Genomic DNA, 22,146 nt, shown 5'->3' with positions numbered 1-22,146 from the left:
GCCAAAACCCACAAAAAATAAATAAAAAATAAAGTAGGGTGAAGAATAAAGTGGATGTGAAGAGGCAGAGGGAGAGCATCTAGCACATAGTTACATTAGTCAGCACAAACTAACTTCTGTCACAAACAACCCCCACATACCATTAGCTAAGACAACAAAAGCTTCTCTCTCACTGGTATCATATCAGTCTAGTGGTTCTATCATCTTCTGGGTCTTAGAGACCCTCCTCAATTGAACCTTCTGTTTCTAGTAGGCATTGATAGACATGAGCAAGAACAGAGGACTGATGAGAACTCAGACACCAGAGCTGGAAGTGATATACAGTTGTTCCTTGAACAACATGGGTTCAAAGTGCTCAAGATGACTTATACATGGATTTTCTTCTGCTTCTACCACTGCTAAGATAGCAAGACCAACCAATCTTCCTCCTCAACCTACTAAGGTGAAAACAACAAGGGTGATCTACCCACATTCAATACATAGTTAATATATTTTCACTTCCTTATGATTTTCTTAATATTTTCTATTCGCTCTCTTACTTTAAGAATATATTACAGTATATACACTATAATTGACAGTTTATGTTATTTTTTAAGGCTTCAGGTCAATAGGTGGCTATTAGTAGTAAAGTTTTGAGGGAGTCAAAAATTATACATGGCTTTCACCCCTGTGCTGTTCAAGGGTCAGCTGGATATCAATGGAATCTGCATTTTACAGATCAGAACTCAGTCACATGTCACCATCTAACTATAAGGATGATATTAGGTATTATATTAAACACCCCAGTGAAAACTGGGACAGCATTCCAAAATCAACCTCAGTAATATTTTTGCAATGAAACATTAATATACACACTGAGACCAAAAAAATTATAATAATACTTCTTTTGGCTGGAGACACCATCTTCCAGTAATTCATTATAATGACAAACACAAAGGGAAAGAGGAGATGCACCTGATACACGTTTTCTAGGCCTTTTAAAACTCTAATAACAAAGACAGCAAAACACTTAGCACCAAAGCAGGTGACGTGTTTCTACTAAATAAATTTTGGTGTCAACTTTTTTTTTTCCCAGACAGAGTCTCAATTTGTCACCCTTGGTAGAGTGCTGTGACGTTACAGCTCACAGCAACCTCCAGCTCTTAGGTTAGGGCGATTCTTTGCCTCAGCCTCCCGAGGTGCTGGGATTACTGGTGCCCATCACAATGCCTGGCTATTTTTGTTGCAGCTGCCACTGCTGTTTTAGCTAGCTGGGGCCGGCACCCTACCCACTGGGGCCACAGGCGCTGCCCTTTGGTGTCAACTTTGAAAGACTTAAGGTTTTCAGAGAACTTTGGATTTGGGGTTACAGAGAAGGGATTATGAATGTGCATTATGATCCACATTGTACACATTAGGAAATCTTCTCAAAATAGCAGCCAGAAAGTAGAGATGAGACTTAAACTCAGGTTTGTGCCTTGCAAATTTATACTAATATTGCAGAGAAAACTGCAAATGACCAAGTGTCTTTTATTATTTTAGACATCATTGATATCAGCCCTCAGGCACGAAGAAACAGGGTATTTCAATGAATTCCAATGTTTATGGTGTACTATCTTTAGAAACACTAGGATGCAATGCTAGAAGGTAGAAGAAATAATAAGAATAAGAGGTGGTATGTGACTACAAGAAATCCAGAACACGGGGAAAGAAAGATTTAGGATATTATCTATAGTTAAGAACAGATTCTGATAAGTATAAAGTCCCAAAATGACTGATTCTGAGGTACAGCATTAGGGAAGATTCACATAAAAGGTCCTGAGAACAAGCAAAACCCTGAGAAAGAACAGAATTTTTAATGAGGAAGCAGAGTATATTAGTCTCCCCTCACCAGCGGGACACGAGTTCCAAGATTCTCAGGGGATGCCAGAAACTATGGATAGCACCAAATTCTAGAAACACTGTTTTTTCCCATATATGCATACCTATGATAAAGTTTAATTTATAAATTAGGCACAGTAAGAAATTAACAACAAAACAGAACAATTAAAATAATGTAACAGAAGTTATGTGAATGTGGTCTCTCTCTCTCAAATCTCTTATTGTACTAAACTCTCTAATCTTGTGATATGATATGGTGCAATGCCTATGTGATGAAATGAAGTGAGATAACACAGAATTTTGACCCTGGGCTACTACTGGCCTTCTGACATATATCCAATTTATTATTTCTGGAATCTTTCATTTAATATTTTTAGATTGCAACTGACTATGAAAACTGAAACCAGGGAAAGCCAAAACCTCAGATACTGTGGTTTTGGGCAGATGGGGGGGGGGCTGCATAAAGATAAAAAGGTGGGAAGTATTTGAAGGCCTAGGTAATGGCAAATAATTTTCGTTTGGGAGTATGTGAATGTTGTAAAGTTCAGAATTTTAGTTAACCATAATCAAGAGGCCTGGGGTACTTAAGATCAACCACAGAAGATAATGAGAAATCCAAGGTTGATGATGAATTATTTGGCTAGGTAATGATGCAAATAACTAAGAGATTATGAGAAAAATATGTCTGGAAATAAGAATAGGAAAGGGAAATGTTGAATTATAAATCTGAAGTTGAGATTGAAGTGTTTGAAGCACCAATACAGAACTGTATTAAGTCTAGTATTTAGAAGGTCAAGATGAGAAAAACAGAATAGTATACACGGAAGCAGAGTGTGGAATGACGGACGACGGAGAAGAGGGGCAGCAGGTGGTGAGGTGGAGGGAGGTGAATGATGGGAAGTTGCCTGGTGGATACAAGCGTGTGTTGCTTCAATGATGTACACAATGAAGGCCCTTACTTCACTGCAATGTAGTAAATAAATGAAGCAAAACTGCACTTGTACCTATGAATATATACAAATAAAAAAATGGAAAGGAAAGATAGAAAAAGTCACTGATAGTTTTTTGAAGTCCAAAGTATTACCATTATTATTTACTATGTACCACCCCCCACATAAAGTCAATCCATAGAATGAGCAAGTTAATTAGAGAAAAAAACAGTACCAAATTCTTGTAAATTATCTTTGTACTCTGATTGCCAAGAGGGTTTTATTTTGTTTACTTCTAAGATCTGATCACACTAACCTCCAGTTAAGTAGAGGTTAGTATACATATCTCGTAAACAAGACCTAAGCAAGCAATGGTTCTATTCATTCACACACAAAAATCAAACTTCATAATACAGCATAACAAGCACAGAACATGTATTGACTTGTATTTCTGCCATTATGTAGCAATTTCCTTGTATGACAACACCATTGTTTGCAGCTCTGCAATTTTTAAGGCGTACCAGCCAATGTGATGAAAACACAATACAACCAACTTCTCTGTATGCTAGTTATTAAGAAAAAAACTGGCCAAAAGACAAAACTCCTTTAAAAACTTTACTTACTGTCCTTCCAGGCAGATGGTTTAAAATACAGTAAAAACCACAAAACTTAGTGAACTCATTATAAAAGTACTACTTTCATATACAATCCTTTTCTTATTTTCATATTAATATACTTTAACTTTTTTCTAAAACTTTAATTATTTACCAAAAAATTAAATCCCTGGAATGTGCTATTTTTGAATTATTTTTTAGAACTTCAGAATAATCATGGCTAGGAAACTATCCTATAAACATATACAAAGATACTCTAAGGGAAAATAAAATACTTATCTTTAAAATTCTTGATTTTAAATCATGATAGTAACAGCAGACAAAATCGTATATTTATCCAGTTAGAGTCAACCCAATGAAGAAATTCAGTAGCATAGGCTGGGCGGGTGGCTCACGCCTATAATCTTAACACTCTGAAGCTGAGGCAGGTGGACTGCTTGAGCTCACAAATTCAAGACCAGCCTGAGCAAAAGCAAGACTCTGTCTCTACTAAAAATATAAAAACTGGCCAGATGCAGTGGCTCACGCCTCTAATCCTAGCATTCTAGGAGGCCAATGTGGGTGGATTGCCTGAGCTCACAGGTTTGAGACCAGCCTGAGCCTGAGCCAGGCCTCGTCTCTTAAAAAAAAAAAAAAAAATTGCCAAATTGCCAGGCCTTGTGGTGGGCACCTATAGTTCCAGTTAGTCAGGAGGCTGAGGCAAGAAGATCATTTGAGCCCAAGAGTCTAAGGTTGCTGTGAGCTATGATGCTACAGTAGTCTACCAAGAGCAACAAAAGTGAGACTCTGTCTCAATGGAAAAAAAAAAAAGAAAAGAAAAACTGAGGAAAGAGGATCCCTTGAGCCCAAGTTGGAGGTTGCTGGGAGCTATGACACTATTGACACACGACAGGCGACAGCTTGAGACTGCCTCAGAAAAAAAAATTTGTTAGTATGTACATGGATAAGAGGAATAACAAAGTGGTATTCACCAGATTCTTTAAGTAAGCAAATAGATTTTATGAAAACTTTATTTGAATTCCTTAATCTCTGTCAGTCCATTTGTTTACATCAGTTGTTTGGGAAACATTCAGTTGGACACTTATAAAGAACCAATAGCAGCTCACATTTAGAACATGTGACTTTCTCACATTATATTTCAGTAGCATGCAAGAATGAGAAATTAGATTCCCCATAGGATACTGGAGATAGCCTGAATTCTTCATCTTCAAAGAAAAAAGGTAATATTAATTTGAGATGCTGTCAATTACATATCAGAGTCTAGGTTTCTACAATTTAAATCTGAGCTTTAAGTTTTTTTAGAAAAATGATAATATTTAATCATGGGCTAGTTGCATTATCTCAAATGTGGCAAGCCATTAGATTTTAATAAAAAGTAAAAAAAAAAATTAGTCTTTACTCTAAAAATAGTTTAATGTTAAACTTTTGGTATGTGTGTATTATAGCCTACATCTAAAGAATTTTGACTAAGATTCAGATTCAAGCTCTAGCTTTGATGATTTTTAGATAGGCATCCTCAGGTAAGTTATGCCCCTGTAAGCTCACTTGTAAAAGGAAAGGGTTGATTTTGGTCAATTCTAAATTTCCTTCTTTCTTAAAAATTATTAATGCTCTCAGAACTAGCTTTTTAAAAAAAAAAGAAGAAAATTTTATCCTAGCACTAGGGAAATCCTTTGGTTCAAGCTCTTTGAGCCTTTGGAGAAAATATTTAGAGGTAATATCCTAACTGGTGACCTCAATTTAAATCTTAAACTACTGGAATAAAGGCCATGGGAAATTTCAAGAAAATGCCAGAATTTACTTCATTCTTCTTTTGTTACTCTATTCTCCGAAACTGCCTCTCATCTTTTACCCCTGCTTTACTCTATATTGATCTTAAGCCCTCATATTTATTTTGTTGCAGATATCTAGTGTTTCACTTTTTTCTTTTTGTAAAAAATAGAAAAACCCAATTAAACACATTTTTAGTCTTTGGATTGTTTTTGCCTTCAGTTGGTAGCCCAGGGAGAAAATAGGTCTTATATCAGCAGATGATGAGAACAAAGAAAAGGAGCTTTCACTAATAAACCATGAAAAGGCAAACATTTACACAACATGAATGTACTGACAAACACAATCAAATATACATGCGTGTCTATTTGTTTGTGATGCAAGCGTTAGATTAAATTTATATATTTTGAAACAGAGGAGAATGTTCAAGCTATTACTGATTACCCTGCTCTTCATATTTGCTGATAACATTCTGGGAACAATTTCAACAATGGCAACTTCAGCGTCAACTGCAAATTCTATGGCAACCCTCAAACCTGGGACAAGCCTGAATATTAGGACCAGCTTGAATCCCATGACCAGCATGGTTCCTGGGAAGAGCACCAGTCTGACCTCCCTCAAGTCCCAAGATGACTCCAAATACCAAGCTACTCTGAAAACATCAGTGACCCCAAAGATAATCACAACTATGAACATGAACACTGTGACAAATGGTAGCACCACACTCAATCTAATTGAGATTTCAACATTCCCTTTCTTTTCTATGTAATTTTTGCTGTGTGTACTCAGGCCTAAATGAACTTGAACTACCTGCACTCTCATTTCAGTTCCTTATTACCTGCTGAATGACAAGCACACTAGGAAAATAAAATTTATTTCAACTTACTAGATAAGAAATTATCATTATCCTGGCTTAAGTTGTTTATAATTTTCTTTTTCAATTTTGCTTTCAACTGGCTTTCAATCGTCTTCGTTTGAAGTTTTGGTTTTTTTTAAATTTTCTTTTTTCCCCTTTTCTTCCTTTAGTGAGTCTTTTGCCCTTAGCCTTCCAAGTAGCTGGGACTACACGTGCCTGCCATAGTGCCTGGGTATTTTTTTTGGTAGAGATGGGGTCTTACTCTGGCTCACGAGGGTCTCCAACCTCTGAGCTCAGGCAATCCATCCACCTCAGCTTCCCAGAGTGCTAGGATTACAGGCGTGAGCCACCATGCCTGGCCTGTTTGCAAATTTTAATTGTGTAAGTTTTAACTGTTACTGTAATATGATGGTTTTCTTCCTTACAAAAAGAAGTATGAATCACCCTATTAAATGCTATTAAAACAAACAAAATATCATATTTGCCTTTTAAATGCTTGCAAATTGAACTGAAACAACGATGTATACATTAAAGGTGTAAGAGAAGAAATTATGTAGGTAGTTTTCAACCAAAAGTATGCAATGTGTGTGTGTATACAAGAGAGAGCGAGAGAGAGAGAGAAAGAGAGAGAGAGAGATAAGGGTTAGGGCTGGAAGATAGGGAGTGATGTGAGGGAAAGTTATTATTTATTATTAAACAGATAAAAACAGTAGTAAAATAGACAAACCATTGTGCTCTACAAACACGATGCCCACTTGTATTAACATATTTAGCAATATGTTATTCCAGTAAAAAAAGGATTCCAATTTTGCTAACCAATGCATGGACAAGATTACATGATATTGAATAAACCTCTGTCTTGTTTAAAAGATGATTTGTAAATCGGATGCCAGGAATTCAGAACTCATTTTCCTCACAGTAATACATCTCCTAACTGTTGGTTAGACTTTCATGTTGGTCTATATGCGTTAATTAACCCCCGTACATAACAGTAATAATAACCTTGTTATTAATAGTGTAGTTTGGCTTAGGTCTGAAACCTAGTTCTGATTCCTACTAGTTGTGCTACATAGGTTAAATACATGACTTAGTGAAACTCTCAGAGAAGCATCCGTAATAAACTGACCACAAATTAATCACGTGGAGTTCCTATTAAGAATATAAATTAGGTCCTGCCCAAGATTTTCATTTGGCAGCAGCCTAGGATGGGGACTGAGGACATGTTTGCCTGTTTTAATTCCTCACGATTGGTCTCTTTTGGTTTTAGTTTACATGCACATTTAGTACTGTTAGTAATAATACCTCGGAAGGCTACCATAAGGATTAAATGAGAAATTATATAACACACACAATTTGCCTGATTAAGTACTCAGTAAATATTAGCTATTATTACTATTTACTACTACCAACCAAAAAGCAATTGCCAAGTATTATGATACTCCTAAGAGGAAAAGTCTTCAAGGTAACTAACTTTAGATTTTATATTTTTAATCATTCTTTTATTTATTTATTTATTTTTTTTGGAGACAGAGTCTCTTACTCTATTGCCTGGGCTAGAGTGCAGTGGTGTCATCATAGCTCGTTGAACCTCAAATTCCTGGGCTATTACTTAACATTTTAAGTATTTAATATTAACTATTTTAAGTATCTGCTTAGTATTTTTCATCATTGTGGTATCAGCAATCCAATTTTCCTTTGAGAAACCCTGCCCCCATGCCATTCTTTCATTTCATGCAATTCAGGTAGGGCTTGCTTCACCACTAAGCTCCAAGAATGGGCACATAATCCAGGCCTAGATAACCAAGAAATTCTATCTCCCATGCCATAGTGACTGCCTCAAGAACTAACATGTGGTTTATGGTAGGCAAATAAGATCAACCACTTTTGCTGAAACTACTGGAAAAGTGTTTTTCCACTGAGATTGTTAAACTGGAAGAACACAAAGTACTATGAGCCACAGCTTGGAAAGGGCTGCCTGGGGAAAAAGCCAACATAAAGAAAGTAGAGTCAAAAGCCAGAGAAGACAGATGTTCTCCAGATGATATTATTCAAGGCTCTGCATTTAGTCATGCAAGAAATTAGTGCATCTTGATTTTCTTAGATACATGTGTCATATTCCTTCTTGGTTCACACAAATTTGAATTGTGTTTCTTCCACTTATAACAAGCAAAATAAATTTAACATGTTGCATTATTCCATAATATAGATGTATGATCATTTATTCAACAATTCCCTTTTTGAAACAGTTATATTGTTCTCCTCTTTTTGCCACTATAAGCTGTGTTACAACAATTATCCTTGTATTTAAGCTACTTTAACTACCACAGGGGAAGAGCATAAGCATATGGGAGAGAATAGCAGGAGAATATTAGAAAAGTGAATTAGGCCAACATTATGGAGCATCTTGCATGTGAACTTGAACTTTACATGATTAGTCAATGGGAAAGACAAAATTAGATATGTACTGGAAACTGCCTCCAGAAGTAATGTTAAAATGATCTAGGCTCGGCGCCTGTGGCTCAAGTGGCTAAGGCACCAGCTACGTACACCTAAGCTGGCGGGTTCGAATCCGGCAAGGGCCTGCCAAACAACAATGATGGCTGCAACCAAAAAATAGCCAGGCGTTGTGGCGAGCGCCTGTGGTCCCAGCTACTTGGGAGGCAGAGGCAGGAGACTCGCTTGAGCCCAGGAGCTGGAGACTGCTGTGAGTGATGCCACAGCACTCTAACCAGGGGGACAGCTTGAGACTCCGTCTCAAAAAAAAAAAAAAAAGATCTAGACATAGTCATCTAAGGAAGAAGAATAATGCTGCATTAGTATAGGTTAAGAGATAATGAGAGTTTCAGCAATATGGTAACAAAAAAATAGTTTCTAAAGATATTTCCAAAGTACTTAATTTTAGACCATTAATTTGACAGTAATTTAAAACACATACCTGGGCAGTGCCTGTGGCTCAGTGAGTAGGGCGCCAGCCCCATTTACCGAGGGTGGTGGGTTTGAACCTGGCCTCAGCCAAACTGCAACAAAAAAATAGCTGGGCATTGTGGTGGGTGCCTGTAGTCCCAGCTACTTGAGAGGCTGAGGCAAGAGAATCGCCTAAGCCCAAGAGCTAGAAGTTGCTGTGAGCTGTGATGCCACAGCACTCTACCTAGAGTGACAAAGTGAGACTCTGTCTCTAAAATAAATAAATAAACAACAACAACAACAACAAAAATTAAAAAAAAAAAAACCACATACCTAACCTAAGGACAGTCCCTGAGGAGGGAACATCAAGCACTCTATGGTCACAGTTTGAATCATATGACTGCTGGGCCAGGAGCATGTACCTGAGTTAGGGGCAGCCAGAATTCTACTGGCTAGCCAGCATCTAGCATTAAAGGTGGTGCCAAACAGAGATACTTTTTATACTGAATCACATTTTCTTTCTAGAATTTTAGATGTTCAGTGCTTTGGTAATAAAGGGTTACTAGCTAGGGCTAAAGCTGGAAGGATACAGAGAGAGGAAAATCATGAGGAAGAGTTGAACACAAAGCCATGAGAGAGCTAAAGAGCATAAACTGGGTTCAGAGCCAACAGCTACCTGGGTGGCCTGGCTCTGCTCTAATTTATACTCTTCCTAAGAACCATCTTCTTGAGAAAGAAGAATAAATTTTGTGAAATAATAAAGGCCTTACTAAAGCAACTTAATTGATTTCTCAGGATCTCACAGGTAAAAATCAAGATTTGGTGACTCATAAGGAAGAAGACAAGACAAAGAGGAAGGAATTTTAAATGATTAGGGTTTCTAAAGGGAAACTAGAAGGGATGGTGATGTTACTGAGAAAGAGAATATAGTGTGAAGAAGAGGCTGATCTGAATATACACTGAATTAAGTTTTGGACATTCAAGTCTGAAATATCTGTGGACTATCCATAAGGAGACTGAAATCTATAATTCAGAAAAACATTACCAAACGTGTAGTAATCTAAGCCATGGAAACACAGGCAAATAGAAAAAAGTCGAACCCAAGTGCTCTTTGATAAAACTGGCTGCACAGAGACAAGGCCTTCACCAACTTCTGCACCTGTATAGTGGCGTAACTGGGCCTCTTCTCTGCTGTGATCTACTGAGTGTTCACCTGTCCCGAAGCTAAGGATTCACACCCGGTGAAAATAAAGGTCAGGAAGAGCTCTAGTAGATCTAAGCAAGAAACTAAAAGATCTGAAAATCTGAAACTGAGAGGGTCATAATAAAAATAAAAAGAAAGTCTTAAACTTAGGTCACAAAACACTTTATAGGAGAGGTAGACAGTTTTCGTAAGCACAACCCTCCCTTTTTAACATACGAAGAAACAGACTCAGAAAAATTACTTTGTCTTAAGGTAATGCAGCTAATCATCAGCAGAGCTGGGAATTTTTATCTCTTTCAAGCTACCGTATTTATCGATTTCATAGAAACCCCACTGACAGGTTTTCATCAGGCCCATCCTATTTTCCTTTAGCTTCTTCTAGATCACCACAGAGAAGGAATACAAATTTAACAGTTTATAATCCTATAGAAAACACCCAGCTTTTATGTTTTCCAGAAATCTTTGCTACTTGTAAACTAACAATAATCCAAAGGAGAGCAGGACAGAGAGCACACATCTGTCTATCTCCCTCATCAAAGTTAGCTTTTTAATTAGACAAAGTAAGGAAAGTCAAAATATCCTGGTTGTATTAAAGGTAGGAGACGGAATATAAACATGGTGCATCTCAAGTGCAAAAGAAAATTAAAATCACCTTAGGCAATTTGGCAATGACAACTAAAATCAGAGAGAGAGAGGACCTTCATAGGAAAGTGAGATGATGTTACTCAAGAGCTGTGAAAGAGGCTCAGCGTCTGTTGCACAGTGGTTAGGTCATCAGTCATATACACCGAGGCTGGTGGGTTCAAACCCAGCCCAGGCCAGCTAAACAATGACAACTGCAATAAAAAATAGCCAGGTGTTGTGGCAGGTGCCTGTAGTCACAGATACTTGGGAGGCTGAGGTAAGAGAATCACTTAGACCCAAGAGCTGGAGGTTGCTGTGACCTGTGACACCACAGCACTCTACCGAGAGCAACACTGTGAGACTCTGTCTCAAAAAAAAAAAAAAGGAGCTGTGAAAGAAGAAGCACAAAGGTAAATGCAATTTTCTTATTCTCTAAATTCCCTAAACCCCAGTTCTTTGGACTTTTTGGTCTTAAGGCTACGAACTATCTGATTAAACAAGTTTCCCATCTTCCACTTGTCCTCCTTCATCCCTTCCCTCCTATTTCTCAACCTCAATTTGTTTCCTACACACTACCAAGTATTTGCTGCCCATGGCCCACTAAGTCTGCTAATATAATTCTACAATTTGTGTTAAATTCAAGAAACATTCACATTAAATCCTACAGCTGATGAATAGCAGAACATAGTTCTTGAGATTCCAAAGTCAGCTGTCTCCCTATTGTATATTATCTCTAAAGTTCAATTACTATGAATTTATGTTGTGCTAAATGGAAAGAGTAAAATTGACTAAATAATGTCATAGATGAGTTGTCTAAAAGAAGGCACAAAGAGGCAAGAAAGAAAATATGATGGTAGGGAAAGCATAACAGGCATCCTATCTATCACAGAGGAGGAGCTCACAGCATTTCCAGAGAGGCTCTGTAAGAACTAGCCTGGGCTGAGACAGCACAAACACACACACATTTCCAGGATGTCTCTGCCAACTTTATAGAGATTTCCCACAACTCCTCTGAATTATTTTCTAAATCACACTGATGCTGTCTTATACAACCTAACACTGAAAGTTCTCAGAAATAGGCTCTTTAAGTTTCATTTCTTCTTTTAAAAAAAAAATCCCTGATTATAATGTGATGGATACTATTTAGTCAGAATATACCTAAAGACAAAAGATTTTTTGTAGTTTTTTACTCTTTGTAATTAAGCAACTGTAGGTAGTATTTTTGGGGGCGGGGGGGGAGCTGGGGCTGGGTTTGAACCTGCCACCCTCAGCATGTGGGGCTGGTGCCCTACTCCTTGAGCCACAGGCGCTGCCCTGTAGATAGTATTTTAAAACTTGGTGTAGAAAAGAGAAGCCAATATGAACTGGGTAGCAGAAAAGCAATTTCTAATATACTAAGCACCATTTTATGACAGGATGGCTGTTTACCCATTCCACATTCCCAAGTAAACTTGTCTTTAATTCTTGGTAAGTGAAATGGGAACAATCAAATTTGCTACCTTTCTACATTTGTTACCATTTTTTAAAATTCTGTAAAGAGACACCAAAATATAGTATTTACCTCCGTGCAACATAATAAAAAATAGGATTCCCAGCTTTGGAAGTCCCGGCTTGGTAGAAAATACTTAGTGTTTTCAAAGCCTTGAACTCTTCTTTCTCATGTACCTGATGCCTAAAAGGAAAAAGAACAGATTAACTGAAAGACTTTATTTTGTCCGCTGAATATTTCCAGAAATCTACAATTGGAGCAATGATGAAATATAAAAATGACAAAACAAAAATATTTAAAAAAACAACAGGCTTCCTGAAGAATAATTCAGCAACATGCACCAACAACTTCAAGATAATACTCTTTGAAGCATAAGAGCTCTTTTAGGACTATCCTAAGTACTGGACAGGGATATAAATCACATGACCGTCTTTACTCATGATGTGTTTTTCATAGAGAGAAGTTTGTGAGTTTTTATTTATATTTTACAAATTCAGTTCATCAACTTTTCCTTTTCTAGTTTTGTAGATTTTGAAGGCCTTCCTTTGCCCATTTTTCTTCTTGGAATCATGGGAGTTTATATTCATAAATGGTATGAAAATCTTCTTCTAGATGGTTACTCAGTTGTATCAACATCAGTTATTGAAAGTCTAACCTAATTTCCCTGATTTTCGATACCACTTTTATCATATATTAGGTTCCCATATGTACTGAAATATATTTCTGAAAAAGCATGGCATAATGTTTACATATTCTGCTCAAGACTAGTATACTTTTTAAATCTAAAGAGTCATTTCATTCACCAACCCTGGAAAATTCTCATCCATTATCCCTTCAGATATTATCTCTTCCCCGTTCTTACCAATCCCAATTTCTGGAACACTTACTAGATATGTGCTGGCCCTTCCCATTCTATCTTCTGCATCTCTTAACCTCTTTCATATTTTCCATTTCTTTACCTAGCTATACTGTCTGTAAGCAGGGTAATTTGCTCAGAAAATGTCTTCAGGGTATGTATCTTTTTTTTTTTTTTTTTTTGAGACGGAGCCTCAAGCTATCCCCCTGGGTAGAGTGCCATGGCATCACGCTCACAGCAACCTCCAACTCCTGGGCTCAAGCGAGTCTCCTGCCTCCGCCTCCCAAATAGCTGGGACTACAGGCACCCGCCACAACGCCTGGCCATTTTTTTGGTTGCAGCCATCATTGTTGTTTGGCGGGCCCGGGCTGGGGATTGGAACCCGCCACCTTAGGTGTATGTGGCTGGCGCCTTAGCCACTTGAGCCACAAGTGCCGAGCCCAGGGTATGTATCTTTAAAATTTTTTTTAAAAATATGTATTTTTCATTTTACCTAGCATTTCTATGTGTCTTTGGGAGGAGATTATATTAGTTCAGCTCAGTCCATCATACTGCTGGTGCCAGATCAGTGTTAATGGAAATAAATACCCTAGCTAGCACTCTACAGGAGAAACAGATATACACGTGCATAGATTAACAACTGGGAAGCTATTTGCCAAATGTTAACTGAGTTATATCTAATAAGGGGATGAAAGAGTTTACTTTCTTCTTTAGATTTCTGTATTTTGAGCAATTTAATAATTAAAATTATAAAGCTACTTTTTTATTTAAAAGAAATTGGTCTCAAAGAGCATCAGTGGTAATTTATTTATCTATTTATTTTTGAGACAGAGTCTCACTTTGTTACCCTCCAGTAGAATGCCATGGCTTATCCTATCTCACAGCAACTTCAAAGTCTTGGGCTCAAAGAGATCCTCTTATCTCAGCCTCCCGAGGGGCTGGGACTAAAGGTGCCTGCCACAACGCCCAGCTATTTTTAAGATGGGGCCTCGCTCTTGCTCAGGCTGGTCTCAAACCTGTAAGCTCAGGCACTCCACCCACCTCGATCTCCCAGAGTGCTGGGATTACAGGCATGAGCCACCACGCCTGGCCTGAGCCATCATGCTCGCCTCATAAGTGGGAATGTAGAAGAGAACAAAAATACCATCTAACATTACACCTTATACATATCAGACACTGTTCTAAGTATATTATACATATTAAATCATTTAGTCTTCAAAAGCACAGATGATTGCTTTGTAAGGGAAGGTATGGTCTTAAAAAGAAAAGGAGTAATAATAAAAAAGTTTTCTTAGAAAAATGAAAGGAAAAAAAGGCTAGATGTCCAGTAATGTTGAATAAAAGCATTTTATATTTTTGTGTCATATAATTTTCAGTTAGGTAATATGGAAATTTTGTATAGAATATATTCCCTTAATCATGTAGAAATAAACATTCATTATGCTGAGAAAAATCTAATAGCACTAAAAATAAAATTAAATTTAAAAAGGATATCACATATTATACATTCATATATTCTTTTAATAATATCAATGAATTGGTATTTTTCACAAAACTATGGCCGATATATAATATGATTATAATATGAATATTATACATTCATATATTCTTTTAATAATATCAATGAATTGGTAGTTTTCACAAAACTATGGCTGATATATGATTAATAACAAGCATTTAAAATTCATGGCATATTATACGCAAATCTTTAATGTGAATTAACTTCTGTACATCAAGTTCTGGGTTCCCCCCCCCAAATCTATGACCAAAATACTTAACCCATAGTCACTATGGAGTACTAAGTGTACAGTACTATGAGAAGTACTTCAAAGACTAAAGAATTCAGCAAACTATCTTCACTGTAAGATAGTTAAGTTAGTAGCAGTTAAGTATCAAACTATGACGATCTTTTTGTTCACAAACTAAATCTCTGTAAACAAGATTCAAAATAAATGTCCACAGAAATTTTATAGCAATATTAAAATATACTATATTTTCTGAGCCTTACTTTAAAAGAAGTTAAAACCATTAATTTTTAGGAGGGTTCTGAAAAATGACACATTATAGTAGAAAAAATCCTGCACTTTAAACCAAAAGACTGCTGGGCGTGGCTGCATGCACCTGTAGTTCCAGCTACTCAGGAGGCTGAGGTGGGAAGTCTGCATAAACCCAAGAATTCAGGTCTACAATTATCATTATAAATAGTGACACTTGTTACATCATGATTTATAATAGTGAAAAACTGGAAACAAGTGTAAATGTCCATCAATTAAAATAAACCATGATAAAGTCTTCCAATGAAAGACTACCATGATAAATAAAAAGTCTTGAATAGAATATTGCATGAAAAGGCTATATTTATTATATTATTCCTATAAAATTTTAACATTGTGAGACCCTATTTCTAAAATGAATAAATAAATACATATATACCCCAAAGAGCTATGAATTAGGGTGGCACCTTAGGCAAGTCAGTTATTCACAATAAATTACATTTTTCTTAACTATAATACGAAAATAATACTGTCTTTACTTCCTTGTAAGTATTAAATGTGAAAACTTATCAAAGCAAAATGAGAAAGTATGATTCAGCAAGTTACTTTATTGTTATAAAAAATCAACATACAGGGCAGTGCCTGTAGCTCAAAGGAGTAGGGCGCTGGCCCCATATGCCAGAGGTGGTGGGTTCAAACCCAGCCCCGGCCAAAAATTGCAAAAAAAAAACCCAACATACAAAACAGGCTGGGAGTGGTGGCTGACACCTACAATCCCAGTTCACATTTAGCAGCACACATTTCTGCCTTGGGAGGCTGAGGAAGGAAAATTGTTTGAGGCAGGAGTTTATAACCAGTCAGGGAACAAAGTGAGATCCCATCTCTTTAAAAAGGTTTTAAAAATTTACCACACATGGTGGCTACCTAGGAGTCTGAAACGGGAGAATGTCTGAGCCCAGGAATAGGAGGTTACAGGGAGCTATGATTGTGTCTCTGCACTTCCGCGTGAGTGACAAAGCAAGAACCTGTTTCAAAGAAATATATAGAGAGAGTGCCAAAAAACGTAATACTCAAGTCACATTTGACTTCTGAAATTACAGTAGTTACAAGATCCAACATACACAAAAAACACTATTGATACATACTGAGTATTACAATGCTAATACAGTTTATCCTTTTTTAAAAATGTATACACATTTTTTGGCACCCTGTGTATACAAATGATATTGAAATACAAAGTCTGACAATTAAATCTGCAAACTTGCTACTATGTGCTTATGTTGGCAGTATCTTACAAACAGTTCCTAAGGTTCATGACCTTGATGTATCAGTGTCTCACAGTTGTGTTCATGCTGACCTGCGTCAGTGTTTTGCTGAGTATCATTCATTATTGTTGTTGTGTACTTTTGTGTGCTCTCACAACAATGTCAGAACTTAAATTAGAGCAATGAATAAACCTTTGTAAAATTCTTGTTAAACTTGGCAAGAGAGGAAGTGAAATCAGGGATCTGCTATTCCAAGTTTACGGGGATAACGCCATGAAGAAAATGGCAGTGTACCAATGGACTAAACGTTCTGAGGGGAGACAAAGCATCATTGAGAGAGGTCAAGGTGACCAGCAACAAGCAGAACTGACAAAAACACTACAAAACTCTATTGAATTGTGTGTCAAAATCATCAACTGACTGGGAGAAGCACAGCAGACCAACTAAATACCAACAGAGAAACAGAAGTCTTAACTGAAAATTTTGGCCAACAATGATGGCTCTTACATCACAAAAATGCACCAGCTCACACAGCACTGTCTGTGAGGGATTTTTTAGCCAGTAAACAAGTTCCAGTATATTGGAACACTCTCACTATTCACCTGGCCCCTAGTGACTTTTTTCTTTGCCCAAACATAAAGGAAATAGTGAAAAGAAGACATTTTGATGGCATTCAGGACATCAAGGGTAATATGACAATAGCTTTGCTAGCATTCAAAAAAAAAAAAAAAGTTCCAAAACTGCTTTGAAGATGACCACAGTGACATTCAGCAATGAGGTAAGTAGCACTTTTTCCAGGATGAGTTCACGAACCCAACTGCCAGACCTTCAGGTATACATAGGGTGGACAGAGAGTTTGTGCACAATTTATTATGTTAAACTATTTTATATGAATATGTGAATAAATATGGATATATGAATACATATGAATATGTATACATACTTCAATAATACCTTGGGTAATAGGAAAGTTAGATCCCAAAACAGGGCGGTGTAATAACTAAGTACAATTTTCCTGACAACTATCATATCTAACAAGTGGACTGGTGGTAAACACTTTTCAAACAAAAAGAAAGCAATCATCATTTCAAAGTGTACTTTGTACATTTACTGGTCATACTGGTTGTACTTTACCTGGTCATAAATTCCTCAAACTTCGAACTGGTAAGATTAAGGCTGGACCAGTGTGTATCTGCCACAGGTTTGTGCTCTGGAGGACCCAGATATGCAAGAAGTGTTGCCATCTTATCAAAAGGGCGTCTTCCAACAGCTTTATGATCCCTAGATATAGCAAATTACTTAGAAAAAAGTAGTAGTTCATATTTTGCAGTACACATTTCATTCTGTCCCTTGTTGCTTTTCTTTTTACCGTCAGCTGGTGGTCCCTGCTGATTTGTGAACAGCACTAAAAAGATCTCAGGATCAGAAGTATACACTGAGGCTTGGTACCTGTAACTCACTGGGTAGGGCTCTGGGCACATACACCAGGGCTGGTGGGTTCAAATACAGCCTGGGCCTGTCAAACAGTAATGACAACTGTAACAACAAAAGTAGCCGGGCACTGTGGCAGGCGCCTGTAGTCCCAGATACTTGGGAGGCTGAAGCAAGAGAATCACTTAAGCCCAAAAGTTTGAGGCTGCTGTGAGCTGTGATGCCGTAGCAATCTACTGAAGATGAATAATGAGACTCAAAAACAAGTATACACTGAAGTATATCTCTCTAAAGTATAATATTTAAATAAAACTTCAATGTTTTCTAGAACTCATGATCTGTTCCACTAAGCAGGTGGTCAGTAAGTAAAAAAAAAAAAACATTCTGATCCTCCTCTTCTCAAAGTGAAAAGATCTATCTTGAGAAACCAGTATTTCATAATTGAACATACTGCCTCATTATCAGATCTTCGTATAACCAGAGAAAATATGAATTTTCAGTAAGTAAAACTGTATAAGAACAACATAATACTACTTCACAGCATCAAATTGGCAAATAATAAATCTGACATCAACTTTGGTGAGAGTGTGTACAAAAATGTTCTCACACAGGGCTGGTCTAAGTGTTAATTGGCATGTACACTTTGGAAAGCTATTTGACAATATCCTGTAAAGATGAGACTAGGTGTATTCCAGACCCAGCAATTAGATATATAGGTACTACCTAAGAAGACAAATATGAAGATAATTTAAAAGATCACTATTTATACTAGTGAAAAACTGCAAACAAATGTAAACTTCCATTAATTCAGGAATGCAAAAATAAACTGATACAGATTCAATGAAATGCTAAATTAAATAAATGATACATCCTGAATGTTATGTGAAGAGGTTATATTCACTACATTGTTGTTGTAACAATTTAAAACATAAAAATCTATGTTATACTACAGATATACCTATAATTTCCTTATTTTGCCAGTTACATACATGTGCATATATGCACAACGGTATAAAAGTATACCTAGGAAGCACACCCACCAGCTTTAGGTGGGCATCTCCAGAGAGAAGTATAGAAATTAGACTGTCAAGAGGAATTATACGTATGTATACGTATCACTGTCCTCCACCCCAAGAAATAAAATGTTATAAAGATCTAAAATAAATGTTAAAGCTATAGTTGGTAGACATGGGTCTGTTATAGTATCCTCTATATTTTTTTGTATGTTTGAAATGTGTATTTTTTTTTTTTTTTTTTTTTTTGAGACAGAGCCTCAAGCTGTCCCCCTGGGCAGAGTGCCGTGGCATTACAGCTCACAGCAACCTCCAACTCCTGGGCTCAAGTGAGTCTCCTGCCTCCGCCTCCCAAGTAGCTGGGACCACAGGCGCCCGCCACAACGCCCAGCTATTTCTTGGTTGCAGCCGTCATTGTTGTTTGGCGGGTCCAGGCTGGGGATTCGAACCCGCCACCTTAGGTGTACGTGGCTGGCACCTTAGCCGGTTGAGCTATAGGCGCCGAGCCTGAAATGTGTATAATTTTTTAAAGACCAAAATTAAAAAAAAAAAAAAAAACTCTCTAGCACCAAAGTGTAAATACAAATTATATAAGAGAAAATCATGTTTGTATTCAAAAGTTTCACAGTTTATTTTAATATTACACAGATAAACAACTTCATTTTTTTATGTTAAGGGCATACATTAGTCATGCCCATACCTACATCAATCAATCAACAATTCATGAAGGATTACAATGTCCTCTCTTTTAAACTCCCATCCCTTAATTGCTTAGCTTTGGCTTCATGGTCTCCTACCTTTTCAAATGAATAAACAAACCATTTTTGTTGGCATCTGAAAATAATCGGACTACTTTTACCTTTATAAGAAACTCCTCACACAGAGAACTGTGGCTATGTTTCAATTACTAAATTCCTAAGAATTAGCTGTCCTGTAGGTTCAAATGTCAATACTAATTTTATCTTTTAGTAAATTTAAACTTCGCTGTCTTGTTGCACAGTATGTTTCATCATTTAAGAACCAAAAAATTCTAAGGGCTAATCTGAGATTTCTTAACTTGACATTAATAAAAGAAAATTAATAGCATCTAGGTAGGCTTGTCGATCATTTAATACAACTTAACCTTTTGTCCATTTTTTTTTTAAAGAGTCTATCTTTCTCTATTTTTATTAATTTTTTGTTGTTGTTGTTGTTGTTGGGGAATCACTGATGGCACAAAGAACCAGGTTACACTGACTGCATTTGTTAGGTAAAGTCCCTCTTATAATTGTATCCCATCCCCCAAAGGTGTGTCACACACCGTGACCGGGGCCCCATCCCCTCCCTCCATCCCTCTCTCTACCCACCACCGTGTACTAGCATCTACTGTCCTCACATCAGAATTGAGCACATTGGATTCTTGCTTGTCCATTCTTTCTTTTTTTTTCTGTTTTTGGCCGGGGTTGGGTTTGAACTCGCCACCCTCAGCATATGGAGCTGCACCCTACTCCCTGAGCCACAGTCACCATCTCTGCTTCTCCATTCTCGTGATGCTTTACTAAGAAGAATGTATTTCAACTCCATCCAGGTAAATACAAAAGATGTAAAGTCACCATCTTTTTTAGTGACTGAATAGTATTCCATGGTATACATATACCATAGCTTGTTAAACCACTTCTGGATTGGTGGACATTTAGGTTGTTTCCACAATTTGGCAATTATATACTGAGCTGCAATAAACAGTCTAGTGCAAATATCCTTATGACAAAATGATTTTTTTTCTTCTGGGTAGATGCCCAGTAATGGGATTGCAGAATCAAATGGGAAGTCTAGTTTGAGTTCTTTAAGGATTCTCCACACTTCCTTCAAATAATGTTGTATTAGCTTGCAGTCCCACCAGCACAATGTAAATACCTTTCTCTTTCTAAATCATAATTCTTACTCCAAGAAAGGTTGTAGAGAGGAAAGCACTATTCATGACCAATAATTTTATTAGTACAAATTTAAACTGGAGAGTGTTCACTATCTCTATGACTGGGAATTCTTACCTATTGCTGGAAAGATACTGGCCAATTTTTTCTTGATTGTTCCAGAGTAGACGATGTAAAGCAAGCACATTGCCATCACTAATGAAGGAAAGACTATGATTTACGGCATCACTTGTAGGACAATCAGATGCTATATCAAGGAAAAACCTTTAAAAATGCAAAGTCATTAGAATTTTTAACCTCAGGTATACTCATACCTTTATTTTAATTAAATTTGTTATGAAGTAACTTTGTGAAGAACAACAATATTTAGGTGGATGAAACTTTCAAGAGAAGTGTTTTATAGATAAGTAGTAAATGGAGGCCCATATAAGACAAAAGACTTCCTCCAAAGTTAAATAGCCTGTTAAGAGCCAGGTTCAGAACTTGGGTACCTTCAACTTTGCAAGGGTGGGCCATATGCTAGCATATAAATCACATAATGACATTCCCTTTCTAATATGACCTATAGTCTAGCAACATACCATTTAAACTCCAATTTCCCTAAGAGAAAGAAGTCAGTGAGAACTTTGATGATGATAAACTTAAAGAGTTGGACAAGGCTAGCTTAGAAGACCAACTAGATTCATACTGTATAAAAAGTAGAATTTTGAACATTAACTTACATTTTTAACACTTATAAAGCACTTTCACATGAATTATCCTATTTGCTTTTCTAAAAACAACTCAGGCAAATATAGTTTATTACTAATTTATAAAACAATTCAGGGAAATAAAGTAAGCTAGTTAGTTTTGGAAATTTAGTAGAGAAGTTTTCTAAAATCATAAAGCCTCAACATTTGTTCAATTACTCATGAACAAAATATTATGTGCTCACATTACTTGTTTAAAGAGTAACTTTTTAGTTCAAATAAACTAATTATATTATCAAAAACATTTTTATAACAAAAGAATTCCAATTATATGCTAGTATGAACTGTCTATACCAGTTTGGTTTTAGTTTTTAATAATAGGAATCTTCTTTCTTCCTTGTCCCCATATTGTAGCAAACACAAATCCTCTCTTTTGCTAGACATCAAAAATCCCCCTTGGGGCTGGCCACCCGTAGCTCAGTGGTTAGGGTGCTGGCCACATGCATCGGGGCTGGTGGGTCCAAACCTGGCCTGGGCCTACTAAAACAAACAAACAAACAACAAGAAAAATAGCCAGGCACTGTGGGTGGTGGCTGCCTGTAGTCCCAGCCACTAGGGAGGCTGAGGCAAGAGAATCATTTGAGACCAAGAGTTTGAGGTTACTATGAGCTGTGACACCACAGCGCTCTACTGAGGATGACAAAGAAAGACACTGTCTCAAAAAAAAAAAAAAAATGG

The 22,146-nt window shown here is 36.9% G+C and overlaps 1 protein-coding gene across 3 annotated transcripts in view; it reads right to left on the bottom strand.

The window, feature by feature from the left end:
• The window catches only part of NF1 (neurofibromin 1), a 293,662-nt gene that overhangs the window by 104,088 nt on the left and 167,428 nt on the right, over nucleotides 1–22,146 (bottom strand). For all 3 annotated transcript variants that reach the window (XM_003797210.3, XM_023517507.1, XM_023517506.1), the window contains 3 exons: nucleotides 20,837–20,983; nucleotides 17,500–17,646; nucleotides 12,323–12,433 (listed from right to left, as the gene is read on the bottom strand). In XM_003797210.3, coding sequence (XP_003797258.1) covers nucleotides 12,323–12,433; nucleotides 17,500–17,646; nucleotides 20,837–20,983 — 405 coding nt within the window. The remainder of the gene's footprint in view (nucleotides 1–12,322; nucleotides 12,434–17,499; nucleotides 17,647–20,836; nucleotides 20,984–22,146) is intronic.

The sequence above is a fragment of the Otolemur garnettii genome, unplaced genomic scaffold (assembly GCF_000181295.1).
Source record: "Otolemur garnettii isolate 467f Iridium unplaced genomic scaffold, OtoGar3 scaffold00112, whole genome shotgun sequence".
NCBI classification, from domain to species: domain Eukaryota; kingdom Metazoa; phylum Chordata; class Mammalia; order Primates; family Galagidae; genus Otolemur; species Otolemur garnettii.
This window is presented reverse-complemented; position numbering and strand designations above follow the sequence as displayed.